At 30.5% G+C, this 21,655-nt stretch overlaps 1 protein-coding gene across 1 annotated transcript in view; it reads right to left on the bottom strand.

The window, feature by feature from the left end:
- Positions 1 to 932: 932 nt before the first annotated feature.
- The window catches only part of LOC115884596 (androglobin-like), a 65,527-nt gene continuing 44,804 nt past the window's right edge, over positions 933 to 21,655 (bottom strand). The window contains exons 15-19 of the mRNA XM_030903225.1: positions 21,560 to 21,648; positions 18,847 to 19,050; positions 4,530 to 4,688; positions 1,867 to 2,024; positions 933 to 1,090 (exon numbers count right to left, since the gene is read on the bottom strand). Of these exons, the coding sequence (XP_030759085.1) occupies positions 951 to 1,090; positions 1,867 to 2,024; positions 4,530 to 4,688; positions 18,847 to 19,050; positions 21,560 to 21,648 (750 nt within the window). The 3' untranslated portion in view covers positions 933 to 950. The remainder of the gene's footprint in view (positions 1,091 to 1,866; positions 2,025 to 4,529; positions 4,689 to 18,846; positions 19,051 to 21,559; positions 21,649 to 21,655) is intronic.

Below are 21,655 nucleotides of genomic sequence, written 5' to 3'. Positions count from 1 at the left end.
AGATTTTTTGTTCAACTTGCTCATATACTCCCATAGCCACCAAATATGTTAAAAACAAGAGCATTATTTTATTTTTATTTTAACCAATGCAATTGTCACTCCATATGATCAACTTTTTAGAAAAAAAACTCATTACAGCAATGTGTAACGAATTGGCACTTAGACGGTTTTTTCCTATAATTGCCTACTCAACTTGGCCGTAGCGCCATATTTTAGCCGAGTATTTAACGTTAAAATAGCAGTATGGCACTTAGACTGTTTTGTACGTTATTGGCCTTGGCATATAGATTAGAAAATTAATGAAATCTTAAATTCGATCAATTTGGCACTTAGACGCTTTTGAATTTCCACGCTTCAATTGATCATCTTTCTTTTTCAGGTTCCGGGATATTCTTTTTCATTGTTAAAAAAATATATATATTTCAATATTATTGTAATATAAATCGCAGCTCTAAAAAATAAATGATATTGTTTACTAATGTGTAATTTATTTACTATGAATTTTCTCTGAAAATAATAAGCCTTTAATAATATCATTGATTTGCTGTGTAAAGTTAATAGACATATTTTTTAATACATTAAATTATATTAAAGTAATAAAAAATATGTTTATTAACTTTAAACAATAAGTCAGTGATACTTATAAAAATATTTTTTTTTTTAAAATTTCCCCTCTTTTAAGCCCCGCCCCTCCAATTCCCCTCAATTTAGCTAGTACGGCCAGGCGACACCAGGTGGCGTCTGTTTCCATTTTTTAACATGAAGTTAGCATTTCTTTAATGTACCTATTCTCTGGGATAGACATTATTTTGCATCAATATACTTTGCTTATTATTAGAATATTAAATGAAAATCTTTTGAAACAAAATATCTAATCAATGTTTCCAATATATATATTTTATAACAGTTTTATATATATACTATAAATAATAGTCATATTATTTAGTGATTTATTTCTTCTTTTTATTTTTCTTGTCGCCGCCTTTTTTCGCACTTTTGTCTTTTTGAATTTCCTGCTCAACCTTCTTTAAATATTGGTGTTGTTCGTTTAAAGCCTCTTGAATCATAAAGCTAGAATCTCCTCTGATTTCTAAAACAATATTTAAAAAAATGTGTAAAATACTCTTAATCAATCCAAAATAGAAATAGGTAGGCAAAATTATTCAGAACGAGCATATAAAATATTTCAAAAGTCAGTTACTAATCTTTATTAAAATAACAATTAAAAAAAAATATAGTTTTAAATATATATTTTTTAGTTAGTTTAAACTGATATATTTTATAATTGCTATACAGTACAAATATTATTCCTTTGTAACAAAATGTCTCTTAAATTAGTTATAATATTCCATATTATACCTATTTATATATATATAGTTATTATAATACGTATACAGGATGTTTCAAAAAACATGTGCCATATCTCGTGTTTTATTAATTTTATTTTTATTTTAATTTTATCAAATTGTGAATAATAAAATTGCGTTTATCTCATCGAGGAGATCGAAATGGACAAAATATGAAGGTAAAATTTTTAATCGGTATTAAATGTCCAACACAATTTTGCTAATAAGAGGAAAAAATCAGTGGCGTATATGTTTTTTAGAAAGATATTCCAGTGATAACCCACACGCATGTCCCTGGTAAAACTGTCGACACTTTTTTAGCATTAAATAAAGGAAGAGAATTATAATAAAAGAAGAAAAACCTCCTGTACCTATGAAACAAAGACGAATCGGACCTATGTTGATATGATACATAAATCTTATTTTTACGTGAGGAATCTCCCCCCGAAAGATGGCACATGTTTTTTGAAACAGCCTGTACAAAAAAATAATATTTTGTAGGAGGAAGGAATATATTTACCCTCAAACCAAGAATTTAGCATACTAAGATCTTCGATTTGTTTATTGATTAATTCATTAAGCTTCTCTTTAGCCAACTTTTCTTCATTTTCATAGGCTTCTAAGGTTTCTTCCAATGCGCGTTCTTCAGCAATGTAATCAGCGTCACGTTTAACTTTACTAATAATCATAATTTAAATAAAATACATATTTTAAGTTCTACATCTTAATTTAACATTTTTGAACATAGAGAGTAAGAAGCTTGATTCGCTCAAAGCAGCAAATATTCGTAAAAATATTTAGAAAAAATTATTTAGATGATTTTAAAACCTTTAAAATGAACACATTTATTCTGAATAACGTTACAGAATCAATTTTTGTTATGTTTCCTAGACTAGTTGACTGTAACTACAGAGACAATATTTCATCAAAGCAGTAAATAAATATAACTAAGAAAGACTTCGTTTAAGTTTATAATTAACTATCTGTTTTCTGTTTAACATATGGATCAAATTAAACAGTTCAAATTAAAACAATGTATTTTCCTGATAAATTATGGCCTACGTAGACAAAATAAACTAGTTTAGGAAAGGGTATTGATTCGGGGATTATATAACCGAGGCCAAAACAAACCCTAACTTCTAATATATCACTATAAAGGGTTATCGCTGATTTTAAATATTTTACACTGACCGGCACAAAACATTGCATTTTAAATCTATCTACTCGTATTACACGAGGGAATGCAATCGTTGATATTGGCGCGAAACTTTAAAACACTCTGTAGAATACTTTATCATCAAGATTCTTTTCGCGGCAGTTTGATTTTTGATTAATCTCAAAATGTTTTTTTTATTGGAGATACTCTTTTTTGAAAGTGGCAGTGACGACATACGGCAATTTTAGCATTAAAGGCATGTCTTAACGGTTTACCTTTACTAAATTATTCTCTGATAATAGCGTGACTTTGACGTCGATTATTAAAATATATAATATTATTTGATATTTTATTAGAGCGGTAGTACTTGAAAATGAGAGCATCGAGTCATCGGTGCGTACTAATAGATTGTTAAGAATAAAACTTCATGATAAGAACTTAAATAAATTATATCAAACTAAGTCTATCGTCGGGGATACCCCTGTAAAATTAGTAATCAACCTCTACTAGGACTTACTATTACTACTACCGTTCTACTACTATTTTACACAACATCTACTTATTACATTCTACGAAATTATGCGTATGGAAAAATATAGAAGAAGTAAATTTAAACAATATTAAGAATTAAAGAGCAAAATTATAACTTTAAAAATAATGATCACTAAATTAAAAGTAGTAAATAATGATATAGAAAAAAAGTTTATTTATAAAGTAACTAATTCTATCAGAAAACTAATTTAATAAAAAAATTAATACATGTATAACTGAAATTAAAAACTACAAACATTTAAAAATAATAATATAAACAATTATTATTTTATTTTTTCCTTAAATTACAGTTTATTTAATAAAAAAAATTATTTATAAAATTAATTTTAAAAATTTATATAGAAAAGGTCACGCTATTATTAGAGAATATTACATATAATTGGTGGCAGCGGTGGGATTCAAGTCTAACAAAAAGTTATTACAGTTTTTCTCACGAAAAGGGTTTCCTATCCTAATCAGTGTTTACGACTTTTTGAAAAAATATCAATTTAACGGTGAATACATGTCGACCTCTAAACAAGTTAGGCTTGTTGTCTACACTGGGAAAGAATCTCTTACGGCTTAGCTTTTGATTCTAATCAACATCTCGATCAAATAATGTTTACTGTTTTTGTAATATTTCTGTAGTTGAAAACTCGTATTATTATTATTATTATTTGTTGACGGTTACTTTAGTAGAGATGGTTTTAGGTCCAGCGAGAGGTCCAGAAGTTTTTGGTCTATAGTAATAACCGATTCAATTTCTTGATTTAAATCAATCTCTGCCAAGTAGTACTGCCAAGTACTGCCAGTAACTACCAATAAACAACAATAATTTGATTTTTCAATGATAGTGTCTAATAAAAAAGCAATACACGCTATATCATAGGTATGGTGTTGATTGAGACCTAAGCAAAGGTTTGCTTTTAATGGTTATGTTGTAATCGTTACTGCGAACTGTTACTACTTCTTCAACAGGGAATATCTCCAACAAACAAAAAAAGGTATCAGGATGAATCAAAAAACAAACTATTTACTAAAGATGGGCTTTGATGATAAAGTAGTCTCTAAATTCCTTACATTGTTAAAATATTCTACATTGTGTTTAAAATGTATGTTTACAGCTAAATGGATAAAAAATGGATAAAAAGCTACAGATTGCTTAAAGAATCACCAAAATTAACATACTAAAACAAAATATATTAAACTTTTAAGTACATGACAATTTTAAGTTAACCGATTTTCATGCCGGGCAGTGTATAATATAAAAATAGAGATGCCATTTAAAAGAAAAATTAAAACGTTTTAAAAATGTTTTATCTTAGGACACTACATGTATATTAAAACATGTGTATAGAAAACTATAAATGTCTTACACTATTTGTATTTATAAGATCTCCTTGAATCTATTTAATTTTTCGAGATAGATTTGAATGGTGTTGGTTCTAAATTATTAGCAAAGGCAAATGCTAAAAAAATAAATTAATATCACTTACCAAGTATCGTCGTCCACACTTTCCAGTGGTACAGTGAGAAATTCTTCAATAGGAAATTCTTCCACAATCTTCTCCAAAAAGTCTTCAGCAGTATTGCTTCTATCGCCATCTTTTAAACTTAGTTTACGGATAATAGTATGGTTGTTCAGAAACTGTGTCCTTAAAATCAAAATACTTAGAAATGACGATAGAAATTCATCATATACCTAATTTTACATATTATGAAGATGACTTGAAAATCTGAACCATTTTCTATTTGTTTAATTTTAGATTACTAAAATCTATACAATTATTTTTATTAAAAATAAATTAAGCAATTTTTAGCTCTGCTATAACGTAATTGAGCCAAATTATTCATCAAATTTTAATAGTCTCCAGCATATCGTTAGGGACTAGAACAAAGAAGTCCAATTGGAGCCTGAAAGCGCGCAAAAAAGCATTGGCAAAAATGCTTCCAAACGTTGGTAAATGTTTATAAGCATTTTGCACGATCGGTGTATACTCGTATGCACCTTATTACATTCTCTAAATCACCGATCTACCTAATTTAGAAAAAAAATGAATTCGGGTGGCTTTCAGATTAATTATTTTTTTAAAATAACCCTCCTATGTCTTGAAATATCCCTTAGCTCTATTATTATCTTCAAGTGCGCTCTCCTATATGCCTGTCTGCTTAAATCACCGTCAATGTGTTTATTTTCTAACTATTTTCCATACCTAGACAGTCTATCATAAATTCAAATGAGACATTCACAAATAGGTATAAAATTAACCCTCCTTCATTATTCTACGCATTGTCTACTAGTTATTTTCCGAACGCAGATGTATTTGAAAACTATTTGTGTCCTAGCCTGCCTGTTCTTCATCCATTTTATTCAGTGCAAGAGTTACAGACATTCCAATGAGAGAGTGAGCACCGAAGCACACAAACATTGCGGAGATAATCTCCCTGACTTCCTCAATGATGTCTGTATGGGATTATATGCGCCACCCTCGGCGCCACCCAAAAGCAAAAAGAATTGTAAGCTATATCTTTTATAATTATAATTATACATCCTTAAGCATATTAATTAATCTGATTAGTTATACCGTCGGTCGTATTATCTTGTATCGTGTAAATTTTAATTTACAAAACCGAGTGTGTTTAAAAAAAGTGGCTCACCCTTATAACTTTTATTTTTTCACATAAAAGAAAAACGAGAGATAAAAAACGAGATTTTGGTTGTTCAGATAAAAAAACGAGAATCAAAGGTTGTAGTCGTTTCCTATGAAACAGGAAGTAACCTAACAATTGAATACGTCAATTTATACCATAATATATATTAGGATTGATTACCAGCATACCAAATGTCGTTTTTTTATCTGAAAAAATAAAAAAGTTATAGAAGTGTGCCATTTTTGAGACGCACCCGTTACACATATGACGAGATGATTGTTAAAAATAAGTAACTTTTTCCTATACAGTTTGTTGCATCGCCGACCTCAACATAGGAAATCTCCATGTAAATTTTAAGAACGATGAATAAGTTTTTCCTCTTTTATTTTACAGAAAAAATTATTCGAAAGTTTTTAAAGATAAATTAAAGCAAGTTATTTAATTTCAATACTAAATTAATTAAAAAAACAATCCGGTCCTGATTAGAATAACAAACATGCAACCTTCAAATTACATTTTTTTAATGTCAAATTGATATCGTTGCCAAAAATAATTTAAAATAAATCAATTTTTAATGTCATATTGAGTTCATACGTGCCGAACATTTTTGTAAATATGAATTATAAGTGTTTGTTGATACTCTAGCCCTATTTTCATCATTTTTTTGTAGCAAACTGTGTATACATCTCTCAACTTTATTTCATAAACTCAATTTTTTATATACTTTGGTATTTGGCTTATTATACAGGGTGAATAACGAGGGTAGTTTTTGCAAGGGTAGTGGGTTGTTTCGTGAATAACTTTTTTGAGGTTATTTTTTTTGCAACGTGGGTTTATTTTTTGAAAACCACATACTTTTTCCTACAAAAAAATACTCTTGATGCACATCGCCCAGAGCGATGGTTTTCGAGAAAATTGAAGACAAAGAGTTCGCTCTGAGGGGTTGCTAACTGGTTAATCAACATAAATTTATGAAAGTTCTGGCGGTTCAAAAAGTAACCAAGTAGTTATCAAATAATTAATTGAAAAATCAAAATTTCATGATTTCTAAAACATCTTATTGCCATTTCTAAAACATCTTTATACCAAACCAAACCAAACCAAAAACGAAATAAACCAATTACCAAAATTCCTTATTAAAATAATGAATTCCTTAATTCATTCACAGTAAATGTTCAAAGTGACCACCATTCATTTCAATGTAGACATCTGATCTTCTTCTCCACGATCTGTGTACCCTGTGGAATATTCTTGGTGTTGTCCGAATTTGGTTGGAACAGTCAATAATGCGTTGCCGTAGTTGTTCTTCAGTATTAATCGGCACTGAGTAAACCAAATTTTTTTAAAACTAAAAAAGTTTATTTCGTTTTTAAAGCAATAATATGTTTTAAAAATCATGAAATGTTGATTTTCCAATTAATTATTTAATAACTACTTGGTTACTTCTGAACCTCTCGTTTCTTAAGCCTACAATTTCAAAACAACCGTTATTTAAATTCACCCTTTCTGCGCCCCTAACTCCCTTAATATGCATTTTCCGCCCTATACTTATAGGAACATTTTTTATTATTTTTAGGAGTACTATCACTCCCCGACACCATTTTTTACACCATTTCAATGACACCCTGTATTTAATTTTTATCATGATTCACAGTGTATTTTTTATAACATCTCATTGAGAGAATATAACTTTATAATTATATTTTTAATTTGTTTTTTTTCAGGGTTTGATAGGAACATATTCCTGGACTATCCCCATTTTCTGTACTCTCAGGATGAAATGAGAAAGTTCCCTTTTCTCAGAAAACAACGGGCAATCTCTCTGTTCAAACTTAAGCGTAAAAAAAGGGAGGAAGCTTCTCGAGAATGTTGCGACAAACCTTGCACCTGGGAGGAAGCTTTAGGATATTGCGATATTAATTTAGATAATTAATTAATATAGATAACTTCAAAGGAGCAAAATATCATTTGTATTATACGTATCACAATTAAATAACTAGTAGATACTTATTTTACAAAAATATCCTTCTTTTATTGGTAGTTGAGTTTTTTTACAGGTACTTTATTATCATAATATTATAAATTATGAGAGACACTTTATTGTATTTTAGTAAATGCTTTAGGACTGGAAACAAAATAGCCTAAGAGCTGACGACATATTTAGAGAACATATTTTAGGCAAGCTAGAATAACTTAAAATGTATAGTTTATTAACTGGTGAACCCAGAATCCTAAGTCTGGCTGGGGGGTTGGGGGTATTTCGCTACTGCGCAACCCCTAACATTTGCAAAAAAAATAAATCCAAAAAATATTCTTTAGGCAAATTACTTTAGTTTCACAACCAAAAAATATTCTTTATAAGCGCGAGAAAGATAGTTTATTGAGACCCGGTCGGCAGCCGATGCGGCTGACGTAATGGTATTTTGGAGTACTTAAAATTTTCATAAAAACAATTTTTTGCGGTTTCATTTCAATTATTTGCAGGCTTTTATTTCATAGATTATTTTGATTATTTTGTTGGAGTTAAGTGGTACAAATAGATATTTTAGTAATTACTAATTTCGCTACTAACAAATCACAATGGATAAAAACCATTTAAGTTGTGTAGTTTGTGAAAAGTTACTAGTGACAAAGTTATTGTTTTTGATGAAGGCAGATTGCAAAAATGCAAAGAATTTTTAAAAGTGCGTCAACAACATGGCTTAAAATATAAACAAGTGGTTTTACCAGAAAACGTAGTCCCGACAAAAGAGTACCATGTATAGTGCTAAGAAAATAAGTATTCTGGAATTTTATTAAAGTACCATTGTTAATCTTTCTAAATAGATTCAAAAGTAAGTAGAAGTGCTTTACTTTTATGCTTAGGCGTTAAAATGACTTTTTTATACTGTCAATCAGGTCGCAAAAATTAATAATAATATAATATGTCACAAAAGTATAATAATAATTATACTTTTGTGACGTTTGAAAAAAATATTTTTTATATTATGCTAATTTTTAAATAATTATTCGTCTTCTTATTCTTTCAGATACAAAATACTTAAATTAAAAAGTCTTCTTATTGAAAGGATTTCAATCATACATTTTTATTAAAAAATGTTTCTTTTTATTTATTCAATATTAATAAGTTTTTACAACTCCAAAATGCTGTTACGTCAGCCGCATCGGCTGCCGACCGGGTCTCAATAAACTATCTTTCTCGGGCTTATAGATACTCATATGAATTTCTTATCGCGCTCATTTAAAATCTTTATTCGCGTCTGGCAAGTATTAAATCCCATTGAATTCGTCTGGCAATTAACACATATTTTTTAATATCATCTAGTAAACACGCTGTAAAATTTTTAGAATGCCTAAAGTATGTTTTCTAGGTATAATAATTAAACATATTTGGAATGGTCTGGTTACACTTTAAACCCGAAAAAAAAGTCTGGCATACTTATTTCTAGGTTAAATAGATGCTAAAATTTAAGAATAAACAAATTTCAAGTTGCCTATAGAATGTTTTTTGGATTTATTTTTTTGCAAATGTTAGGGGTTGCGCAGTAGCGAAATACCCCCAACCCCCCAGCCAGACTTGGGATTCTGGGTTCACCAGTTAATAAATTATACATTTTAAGTTATTCTAGCTTGCCTAAAATATGTTCTCTAAATATGTCGTCAGCTCTTAGGCTAAAAGTGATTTTTATTTATACCTTTGACGTTAGATAAATAATACAAACTTCGGAAGTTGTCGCCGGCGGTATAGAAAATTTACAAAAGAGATACCACTATTAGACTGTTTTACATATCTATTAACCTTGAATACCGCCGAACAATTTCAAGTATTGCGGTTGTTGCTAAATATATATATAAAGAATACCACTGCTTGGCGGTATATTTTTAAAAAAAATATAAATACCGCTCTTATTTTACCATTCCGCAACTAGGTACTGTTGTCAAAATAAAACTTCATTGAGGCAGATTTGGGATTTATAACAAGCTAAAGATGACTTGAAGCTTTGGAAAAGAGAGAAAATATGGCTTTAAATATACAGGGTGAGTTTCCTAGGTTGTTCTCTATGGGTATCTCGGAAAGTACTAGAGATAGAAAGTCAGTTAAATGGGGAAAGAATTGCAGTTTTGTGGGGTCATAAATATGCGCTTTTCAGATTTTCGAAAAAGTTCATGGCTTACTAGATATTTCGAAGAAAACAAATTTTGGCTATTTTAAAAATTGTCCCTAATTCCATTATAATCTAATTTAGACAAAAAGTTTTCAGATAAAAATTGTAGATAATCACATCCCTAATGAGACTGTGCTCTCCGATTTTTTCTAAAGCCTGTCATTTTTGACATATGACACAAACATATTTTTTTTTAAATGGAAACCATAGTTGGCCATGATTTCATAAATAGCGCCATTTTTTAAGCTTTTCAGCGATATAAGCTATAATATGTTTCTTTCACAAAATTACTGAGTTATAGCCAATTCTTATCTTTCTTGACTAATTTCACTTAGTTAGCCATGGAAACAATAAGCAAGTTCAATCTTCGTTACTCTCATAAATGTAAAATTGTCACATCCAATCTTTGTAAATTGAAATAAACAAAAATTGTAAATACGAGTTTTTCAAATGAATAAAAGCGTGTAGGATTATTTGTTCAACTTTTCTTGGCCATACAGTTTTGAGAATACGTTGACCTGTGAACGTTACTTATGTTTTTAGAGAACGGTTTTCAAGACATGTTAGAAAAGTTAAATTTAGATACTCGCGCATTAATAGAGTGGTTCCAACATGACTTTCATTATGACACACCAAACCTCCCACCCCCACAATGTAAGAAATGTTAAAAATTATTTCATTATCATAATTATGTAGACTCAGGGATAGAAAGAAGACCAATTGCATGGGTCACCTCGGTCATCTGGCCTATCCATTTTAGATTTTTTTTATGCGGTATGGTTAACAACAAGGTTTACAAAAGAACTTACGAACTTATGAGAGGCACTCGAAGAGGCGGAACAGGAGAAGTTTAATTAAGTCGACCGGTCGTTTGGTCTGTGACAATAGCTAGAAATTCAGTTTTAAAAAGATGTATTTATGTACTCAAAACAATTGCGGATTTTTTGAACATTTTCTAAAATAAAGTGTATGTATTGATAATTTTTTTAAGTTTTAGTTTGGGTAATGTAAATTGTAAAGAGCCGTTTAATAATATATTTTGTCTTTTTATAAGTTATAAATCACAACAAAATTAGAACATCATTGGAAACCGTTCTCTAAAAAACGTAAGTAACTTTCACTGGTTAACGTATCTTGTATGGTGAAGAAAAGTTGAACCAATAATCCTACACGCTTTTCTTCATTTAAAAAAAAATATTTACAATTTTTGTTCATTTTAATTTACAAAGATTGGATGTGACAATTTCACATTTCTGAGAGCAACGGCGATTGAACTTGTTTCCATGGCTAACTAAGTGAAATTAGTCAAGAAAGATAAGAATTGGCTATAACTCAGTAATTTTGTAAAAGAAACATATTATAGCTTATATCGCTGAAAAGCTTAAAAAAATGGCGCTTTTTATGAAGTCATGGCCAACTATGGTTTCCATTTAAAAAAACATATGTTTGTGTCATATGTCAAAAATTACAGGCTTTAGAAAAAATCGGAGAACACAATCTCATTAGAAATGTGATTATCACAAACTTTTATCTGAACACTTTTTGTCTAAAATAGATTATAATGGAATCAGGGACAATTTTTAAAATAGCCAAAATTTGTCTTTTTCGAAATATCTAGTAAGCCATGAGCTTTTTCAAAAATCTGAAGGGCTCATATTTATGACCTCACAAAACTGCAATTCTTTCCCCATTTAACCGACTCTATATCTCCAGTAGTTTCCGAGATGCCCATAGAGAACATCGTAGGAAACTCACCCTGTATATTTTTAAAAAAATATATATAAATACCGCTCTTATTTTACCATTCCGCGACTAGGTACTGTTGTCAAAATAAAACTTCATTTTATTGCATACAATAATTAATATCCTTGACATGTTAGATGCAAAATGAGAAAGCAACGATGATTAAACTTTCTTATGACTTAATTAAAAAGTGAGTTCGTCAGAATGGAGGGATTCAAAACAATAATGATTTGGCTGTCGGTGGACCTTAAAGGTAGGTTAATGTCTAGCTCTAACTTACAGCGTGTTTTGATTGCTTTAGTTTTACTCTTTTGCTTTTGCTGTTAATTGTTGTCAACGCAGCGAAAAAACGCTCCAAACACATTCACGTCTAACATCGTTCTGCTCATGCTCAGTAGCGTATTCAGAGAGAAGGATAGGTTTATACGATAATCTTGTTCTAAAAAGAAATAAATAGAAAAATGCATATATAGCATAGCTTTATCCACGAAGTTAATAAGATCGAAGGTTGTATGCTCCTTTCTTAATATTTTTATTCAACAGGATTATGTTTAAAATTAGTAAATTAACAGTGTCACTTCCTTTTCTTAAAGTATCTTTAATTTAAATCATTTACATTTGTATCTACATTAATTATATCCTAAACTATATTTTCGGTAAACATCTTCAATCATATAAACAATATACACGGTGTCCCAATATTCCGTGGACATAGAACTATTACGTATTTTTGGAATTAAAATAAGTTCATTGGACACAATCTATCTCTATACAAAAGTGCTTCGTTTGTCCGCTAGAGGGCATGAAATTAAATAAATAACACAAAATAACATAAACACATTTTTTCAGATATTTTGACAACCGTTATGCCGATTTGAATGATATTTTAGATGTCTATGTTTTGTTAAGTGATTTAACATTTGACTTTTACAAAAATTAAGAAAAAATTCGAGAAGGGTGAGAACTAGGTGAAAAAGGGTGGTTTCTCTGGTATTTACTACATTTTTTGTCTATTGTAAAAAAACGTCACATCGCGTAGTTTTTTAGAAAGAAAAATTTGAAGATTTTATTGTTCCAAAGCAGCCAAAAAAATTCTTTTTCCAAAGCTGACTTCCAAAAAATGTTTTTTTTTCACTTCAAGCTATGGAAGCGCATAAAATCTATTATGCTCTAAAAATTTAATTGGTGACAATATGGAATTTTATGTTAGTGTCACAAATTATATTTGAAAATAAGCTTAATAAACTTGATAAAAAGCTTAAAAAAATAAATATTAACTTAATTAACGTTCGGGTTTATTTTTGATTGATAAAGAAGCACTTTTATATAAAGGTAAATTATGTGCAATTAACATATTTTGATCCCACGGTCCACGTTTTGATTGTCCACAGAATATTGAAATTTCCTGTATACAGGGTTGTTCACCACATACGACACGGAGTATTGTAGCTAAACGATTAGATTTTTACAAATTGTAAGTTTTGGGTTCGTTGAAGGACCATTAAAGCTACAATTTAAAAATATTTTTACAAGATACAGAGTGTCCCAAATAAATAAAAAATATCAAAGTTGCATTTTTTTAAATGGAACATCCTGTATATTATTGCATTTTTAGTTTCTACGATTAAAATAAAGGTAAATTTGATTAAGGTTTATTACACTTAAACCTTACCGTATTTCAAAAACGGTTTTCAATTTTGCGAAATTGCAGTATAAATTTTAAGGCTTTATTTCTCCGAGGATATCAAAGTTTTTAATACTAAATATTTACTGAAGTTTATTTATTGATCAGTTATTGTGTTGCAATAATAAAAATTATACTACCTTATACAGAGTGTCTAAAAATTTATTTTAAATAATTACTAGCTTTAAACGGCAATAACTTATTTAATTTAAATAGAACACCCTGTATATTTTATGAGAATCAGATGCACAATTTAATTGTCTATCAAATTGTATTATACCATTTCTTACCTATTCCTTCAAGTTTTCGTAGAAAATGCATTTTGTTATAATTTAGACCTCATTTGTCAATATACCCATGGAATATTGACATTTTAGATTGTTTTTAAAACAACAAATGTACAAAATGTACAGGCTAGTAATATTATCGTTTTTAGTAAAACGATAATATTACTAGCCCATTTGTATGCGAAAAGAAAACTATTTAAATCTTTATAAAAGAGTATACCGTTAATTAAATATAACACCAGTATTTCCGCCCAAATACTAATTTACTACATACTTAATTGTGTTCGTTAATAAATTATTCTAAATAAATGTGGATTTGAATCAGAAATCAATATAATAATAAGTTATGAAAATAAACGTGTCTGTTGTTATAAATAAGCATTTGTCAACAAATTAAATATCATTATTAAGGTGTTACTTTTTACCACACCGTCTAATACACATACATAATTTTGTTTTTTAGTATTTGTAGCAATTATTACTAATCAACGCAAACAGTCAATTAATGTAGTTTGAATACTGGAATCATATTAATTGGTCCTCTTTAACAAATATTTAAACAGTTTTTTTTATTTTTTAATGAAATAAACGAACTATATCGACAATATTAGTATCTGTACTCTTTCTTTTAAAAATTTGGTACATCTTTAAAAATAATCTAAAATGTCAGTATTCCATGGGTATATTGATAAATGAGTTCTAAATTACAATAAAATGCATTTTCTACGGAAACTTGAAGAGAAAGATAAAAATTGTATAATGCAGTTTGATACACAATTAAATTGTGCATCTGATTCTTATAAAATATACAGTGTGTTATATTTAAATTCAACAAGTTATTGCCGTTTAAAGCTAGTAATTATTTAAAATAAATTTTTAGACACTCTGTATAAGGTAGTAAAGTTTTTATTATTGCAACACAATAACTGATCAATAAATAAGCTTCAGTAAATATTTAGTATTAAAAACTTTGATACCCTCGGAAAAATGAAGCTTTAAAATTCATACTGCAATTTCACAAAATTGAAAATATTTCAAAAACAGTAAGGTTTAAGTGTAATAAACCTTAATAAAATTTACCTTTATTTTAATAGTAGAAACTAAAAATGTAATAATATATAGGGTGTTTTATTTAAAAAAATATCAAAGTTGTATTTTTTTAAATGAAACACCCTATATACACTCAAATTGTAGCTCTAATAGTCCTTCAACGAACCCAAAACTTACAATTTGTAAAAATCTAATCGTTTAGCTACAATACTCCGTGTCGTATGTGGTGAACAACCCTGTATATTGTGAGCCTGCTTTGGAAAAATTAATTCTCCAAAAAATTTTCTTAAAAAATGTGCAATGTGGCGTTTTTTGCAAGAGACAAAAAATGTGATACATACTAGAGAGGTCATTTCACGAAAAGAAAATCTGTTAGTTAGTTAGTTATCGGTGGTGTTGGAAAATATTTATACTAAAATTTATGTAGGGGTGGGGGTAGTTTTCACCGTTCCCGTATTTTTCTTGATTTTTGTGAAAGTCAAATATTAAAGCACTTATCAAAACATAGACATCCCAAATCTCATTCAAATCGGAATAAACGGTTCTTAAAATATCTGAAAAAACGTGTTTATTTTTTTCAAGTTTGATGGCCTCTGGCGGACAAACGAAGCACTATAGAGGTAAATTGTGTCCAATGAACTAAATATAGCTCAAAAATACGTAGTAGTTCCATGTCTACGGAATATTGATTATTGTTAATCCGGGCCATCCTATATAGGTTTCAGTCACGTCAACCTCTCCCTTTCCGGGTTGCAAATTTAAACCTACTAATTTTCTAGCGTTATACTACCTTTGGAAACACCCATTATTCCTTTCCCTATCTTCCAGCTTAGATCATACACTTTCTAGACACTGTTACACGCACTAAACAAGAAAACTAAGGAACTTGCGTATTTAATGTGATTTAATACGTACAGGGTGAGTCTTAAATATGTGCAAATATTTTCAGGGTTGGTAGATCTCGATAAAACAAACACAATTTAATCTTTACCGTTTTTCAAATAAGTCCAAAAGTGCGGTAAACCTTAATTAAATTTACCTTTATTTTAATCGTAGAAACTAAAAATGTGATAATATACAGGATGTTCCATTTAAAAAATACAACTTTTGATATTTTTTATTTATTTAGGACACCCTGTACCTATTGCAAATAACTTTAAATTGTACCTCTCTAATAGTCCTACAACGAACCCAAAACTGAAAATTTGTAAAAATCTAATCGTGTGGCTACAATCAGGGTTCGGAGGTAGTTAATTAAGACGTAATCTACCTAATTAAGTACGTGTAGTTTTTCTGTGAAAACTCTGTCTTTTCTTGTTCATTAACTACATGGAAACTACTTTAATAAACTACGTATTTTTATTACGATAGAAAAAAATCCTATAAATAAAAATGTTAATTTTGATAAAACATGTAAGGATGTAAGGTACAAATTATTTATTTAATTAAAGAATTATCAATTCACATAAAAGCAGAATATAATGAATAACATAATATTGTGACAATATATTAAAATTATCTTACCGGGTGCATCTCAAAAGTGGCTCACCCCTATAACTTTTTTATTTTTTCAATTAAAAAAACGAGATTTGATATGTTACTATATGACATAAATTAGGATTGATTGACGTATTCAATTGTTTTCAGTCACTTCCTGTTTCACCGGAACTGACTTTATTCGATAGAAAATAACACTTTGAATAGAATGTCATATCATATGTCAACTTTTGAAATTTTCGCATATCGTTTATTTGCAATTATAACTTCAAATTATTCGTAAAAAAATGCTTTTTCCAAATATGCTAATGAGCCACCCTCGTTCCATTTGAAAAAATTGAGATATGATTAAAAATACGATTTGACCATTTTTGAACTGCCAGGACAAGACACTAAAACATTAGACGATCAAATCTATTTTTCCAAGGCAACTTGATTAAGAATTAGTGTTTTTAACATACCCATAGCACTCTAGATTGAATTTTAAAATAGGATTTTTTATTAAGCGAAAATTTCAAAAGTTGACATATGATATGTCATTCTATTCAGAATGTCATTTTCTATCAAATAAAGTAATAAAATACCGAGGGTGCCATTTAAAAATCACAAGTTGTAGTCATTTCCGGTGAAACAGGAACAAATTGAATACGTCAATCAATCCCAATTTATGTCATATACTAACATACCAAATCTCGTTTTTTTATCTGAAAAAATAAAATCTAAAAAGTTATAGGTGTGAGCCACTTTTTATCTAGTTTTTAAGAGTAATATGTATGTAGTTTTCCGAACGCTGGCTACAATACTCGTGTCGAATGAAGTGAAGTGAACCGGTCACTTAAAACTAGTCCCAATTTCAGAGTTGGGTTTCTCGCGAACCACTCATTAGATTTTGATAATTTTTTTTTAAATTGTAAATTAATTCCTTCTTAACGGATGCTACGGCAGAAATTTTTAGTCCGAATTTATTTTGAGCATATAGAGGGCACAACAATAAGACAAAGTTTTTTGCCCGAATTTTGTAACACCCTGTAGGGTGCAGCAGCTGTAGTAGCTATTGCTAAATCAAATCACATTGTAGCCTCATCTTTTGTGAGCATTTTATTTTTTCAATCACGACATTATCTCTGTTTGTATTGGAGAGACGCTGCTTTAAAACGAACGTCTCGGAAAAATGCTTCGCAGGCAGAAAGTTTTATGTATAAATAATCAACTTTTAGTCCATAGACTTTAGTCCATTGTTTGGTTTGGTTTGATCCCAATTGATATGTAAACGCGCAAACTGAAGATGTACTCGATGATGTCTTGGACGTAGCTGGGGTCCTGTTGTAGGCCTCCTTGCAGACAAGCTGTTTTCTTTTAGTCTTCGTCGGATTGTTCTTTCACTGACTTGAGTTCTACGCACGGCTTGTAGCAGATGTTGATTCTGAAACGCTGCAATTCTACGATTTCGTAAAGTATTCAGGACAATAAAGCGGTCGTCAATTGCATTTGTCTTCCGTTTTCTTCCGGAACCCACTCGCCTGGGGTGCTATTCTGTAAAATCGTCGGTATCGGTAAGTTACGACAGCTCTCGATACGTATTTGTATATAGTAAAAATGTGTTAATTGTTCACTGAGGGTTGTCGTAACTTTCCGATACCGACGATTTTACAGAATAGCACCCCTGGGGCGCTATTCTGTACAATCGTCGGTATCGGTAAGTTACCGACAGCTATCGGTACGTATTTGTATATAGTAAACATGTGTTGATTGTTGTTGTCATAGTTATCGATCGGCCCTATGACAGATATCGCAAATTTGTACCGACGAGGATCGGTATCTCTACCGTGCCCTTGTTAACCTCACGGTAGAGATACCGAGAGTCGTCGGTACAAATTTGCGATATCTGCCATAGGGCCGATCGGTAAGTATGACAACAACAATCAACACGTGCTTACTATATACAGATACGTACCGATAGCTGTCGGTAACTTACCGATACCGACGATTTTACAGAATAGCGCCCCTGGTGAAATTTCCCGTTTCCATATACCGATTCCAGGCATCCAGGACTGTTGTTCGTGGTATACCCAGGATATCGGACACATAATGTTGACTTCGGCCATCCTAAATTAAAGCCACAATACGAGAAACATCCGTCACAGATAATAGCATTTTTTAATTTGACAATGATGTCGCCTTGATTATTCACACATAAAACTTTCTGCCTGCGAAGCATTTTTCCGAGACGTTCGTTTTCAAGCAGCGTATCTCCAATAGAAACAGAGATAATGTCGTAATTAAAAAAAGAAAATGCTCACAAAAGATGAGGCTACAATGTGATTTGGTTTAGCAATAGCTACTACAGCTGCTGCACCCTATAGGGTGTTACAAAATTCGGGCAAAAATCTTCGTCTTATTGTTGTGCCCTGTATATGCTCAAAATAAATTCGGAATAAAAATTTCTGACGTAGTATCCGTTAGGAAGGAATTAATTTACAATTTAAAAAAAATCATCAAAATCTAATGAGTGGTTCGCAAGAAATACAAGTTTGAAATTGGAACTAGTTTTTAGTGGCCAGTTTTTTTTGCCGGTGAGTTTATTTTGAGTTGAAACTAAGCCAATAAAGTTTTTTTGTGTAATGAGAAATAGAAAATATCATATATCCGACAGAGACAAAGACTATAACATGTTGAGGACAGTTAGAAAGTAAAAGTCTTATCCAGGAAGTATTTATGATCTAAGGCCTTTTACCTAAATTCCCTCGCTTTGCTGAATCTGCCCTTGTCCTTTTCGAACCATTTCCTTTTTGTTCGCTTCCTCTTCTCCAGTTTCAGGTTGTCTTCCAGGAATTCCAGACCCTCCGCCGCACCATACACCAGATCGAGGACGAAAAAAGGAGGTTCTGTTGCGAGATGTGGCTTTTTCTGGGATGGGGTTACTTTGTGTTTTTCGTCGCTGAAAAATGTGCTGTAATGTAAATTTTGTTCGAATCTACATGTTTTCATTAGGCTTATAATATTCAGGGGACTCATTGTTTCTAGAGAGCTCAATTCTCTAATTTGAGATTTTTGCTCCAATTTATTTAAAAAAAAGGCTCGTGCAATGTTTATACTAATTATTACATATAATATTTGACACCACCAATTAATATAATTGACTTATAATCTAGACCCTTAAATGTTCGAATTAAGGAACATAAAGATTATTTAAGAAAGGGAGATTTTCACAAATCTAAGATTTGTCAGCATTCATGAGACACAGGGCACGGAATAAATTTTAATAACGCCAAAATTATAATGAAAGAAACGATAGCCTCTAAAATAAAAATAAAAGATATTTAATACAATCTAATAAAAATAAATGTATTGCTCATGCATCTGTAGATGTTAGTAATGTATGGCAATCGTTACCTTGATTTTAAAGAACATAAAATAAATAAACATAACATACGAAAAAATTAAAAATAATCATACAGAAAGTTTGGAGCTTTTTAGTTTTATCTTATTGAGTAATTGATATCAGGTAGTAATTGTTAATTTTGAAGTTTAACTTGATATAATGTCATGTGAACAGAATGTCAACGGTTTTTTGCAGATGTATCTGTTTTTTAAAAAACTAAAGTGTTCTCAAATAGTTGAATTTAAATATTTTAAATAGTTGTTTCTTTATTCTTTGTATTTTTTTGCTTCCGACGACGGAAATAGATAAACTTTCCGAAACGTTAAGCATTTTTTGTTCGTTAGGCAAATTTGTATATCTGTAAACCTAACTTCTGACAAGTAGTTTTCGTTTGGATTAAGGCAGAAATGTTTACAAAAAATAACTATTTTATTTTGTAGATTTTCTTGCAGTGGTGAAATACCCATATAGGATTTTTTGGAGATATCAATCTGCCACATAGGAATAGACATTTTTTCACCAATTACTTTTAGTTATTGGTGAGGTTTTAGTTACGTAATCAAGGGCGCGATTTTTAATTTCATTATTATGGATATATTCGGCGCCGGGCTGACTAACTAAAATTTAAATTTTCCGCTGGGGATTCAGGTGGTAGCACTGCTGTAAAAAATGTGTCAAGTTGCCATATTTATTCATTTATTTCCTGACATTGTCATTCGTTTTTTTTAGTGCGAAGTGTAGAAGATTGCTTAAGAGCCGTAAAAATCATCGCAACATTTTATTTTGAACGGGAAAGCGGTAGTAATGGCTCTTTATGTCTCTTAAGTGCTATTACGGAGGTCAGTTTTGTTGATGTAAAAAATAATTGTTTAGATATTTATAATTAATTTATTTTTAAATAAACAAAAATACGAGTAGCGGAAAAAGGGGCCAAAAAACCCTACATATATGCTTATTCTCTGCATTAAGTTCATCAGACCGAAGGGAACAGCCATTCGACCACCGGTTTAGGAGATTTTTCTCCATCGTCAGGCCGACTTTGCTGTAACCCTCGATCTGACCAACGATTTTTGGCCCCTTTTTCCGCTACTCGTATTTTTGTTTATTTATTATATTATATACCCTACCTAAGCCTTCTTAGCTCCATCTACGGTAACGTGCATGAAGCAAGCATGTTTGTCCACTAGGCCGCTGGTTTTAATTTTGGCGGTACGATCTGTGATTGTCACAGCTACCGCTAGATGGCGTAGTGCGTCTAGCACTCTCGCCATAGTAGTACTTATTGTACTCAAATGCTATTCTCTGCTTTTCGTTGGTCATGGTCAGATCGAGGGTTACAGCAAAGTCGGCCTGACGATGGAGAAAAATCTCCGAAACCGGTCGTCGAATGGCTGTTCCCTTCGGTTCGGTCTGATGAACTTAATGCAGAGAATAAGCATATATGTAGGGGTTTTTGGCCCCTTTTTCCGCTACTCGTATTTTTGTTTATTTATTATATATACCCTACCTAAGCCTTCTTAGCTCCATCTACGGTAACGTGGATGAAGCAAGCATAATTTATTTTTGTTTCCTAAAATATTTTTATGAAAAGAAAATATGTAAAAGTGGGCAACGCTGTGCCAGTCAAACTTAATCACGTTTAAATGTTTTTATTCTGTTAATATCCTTGTTGAAATAAATATTTTGAAATTTCAAATAAAACTGGCTTAAAAAAACTCAATACAGGGTGAGTCTTAAATAAGTGCAAATATTTTTAGGAGTGGTAGTTTTCGATACCAGAATTTTTTGAAGATTTGGTATTTTGCGAAAAAAAATTTTGATAAATTGCGAAAAAATTTTGTTATTATGGCAACATAGGTAGTAGATTAAATTTACAAAAAAGAAAACCCCAAAAAAAAAACACTGGTTCTCAAAATATGAGCAAAAAATAATTTTATTTTAATTTTCAAATTAAAATAACTCCATTATTTTGGACTTATTTGAAAAAGGTAAAGAGAAAATACGTTTCTTTTATCGATATCTACCACCCCTTAAAATATTTTATTGGTACCTATTCTTTCAGTACCTTTCGGTTGTTTGATAGAGGTACTGTGATTTTCGACAGTTCTGGACATTGGTCCACTCCTTAGATGTTAAAGGCCATGACTGGTCAACCTAGAAA

Source organism: Sitophilus oryzae, unplaced genomic scaffold (assembly GCF_002938485.1).
Source record: "Sitophilus oryzae breed Bouriz unplaced genomic scaffold, Soryzae_2.0 scaffold_302_pilon_pilon, whole genome shotgun sequence".
Classification (NCBI taxonomy): domain Eukaryota; kingdom Metazoa; phylum Arthropoda; class Insecta; order Coleoptera; family Curculionidae; genus Sitophilus; species Sitophilus oryzae.
This window is presented reverse-complemented; position numbering and strand designations above follow the sequence as displayed.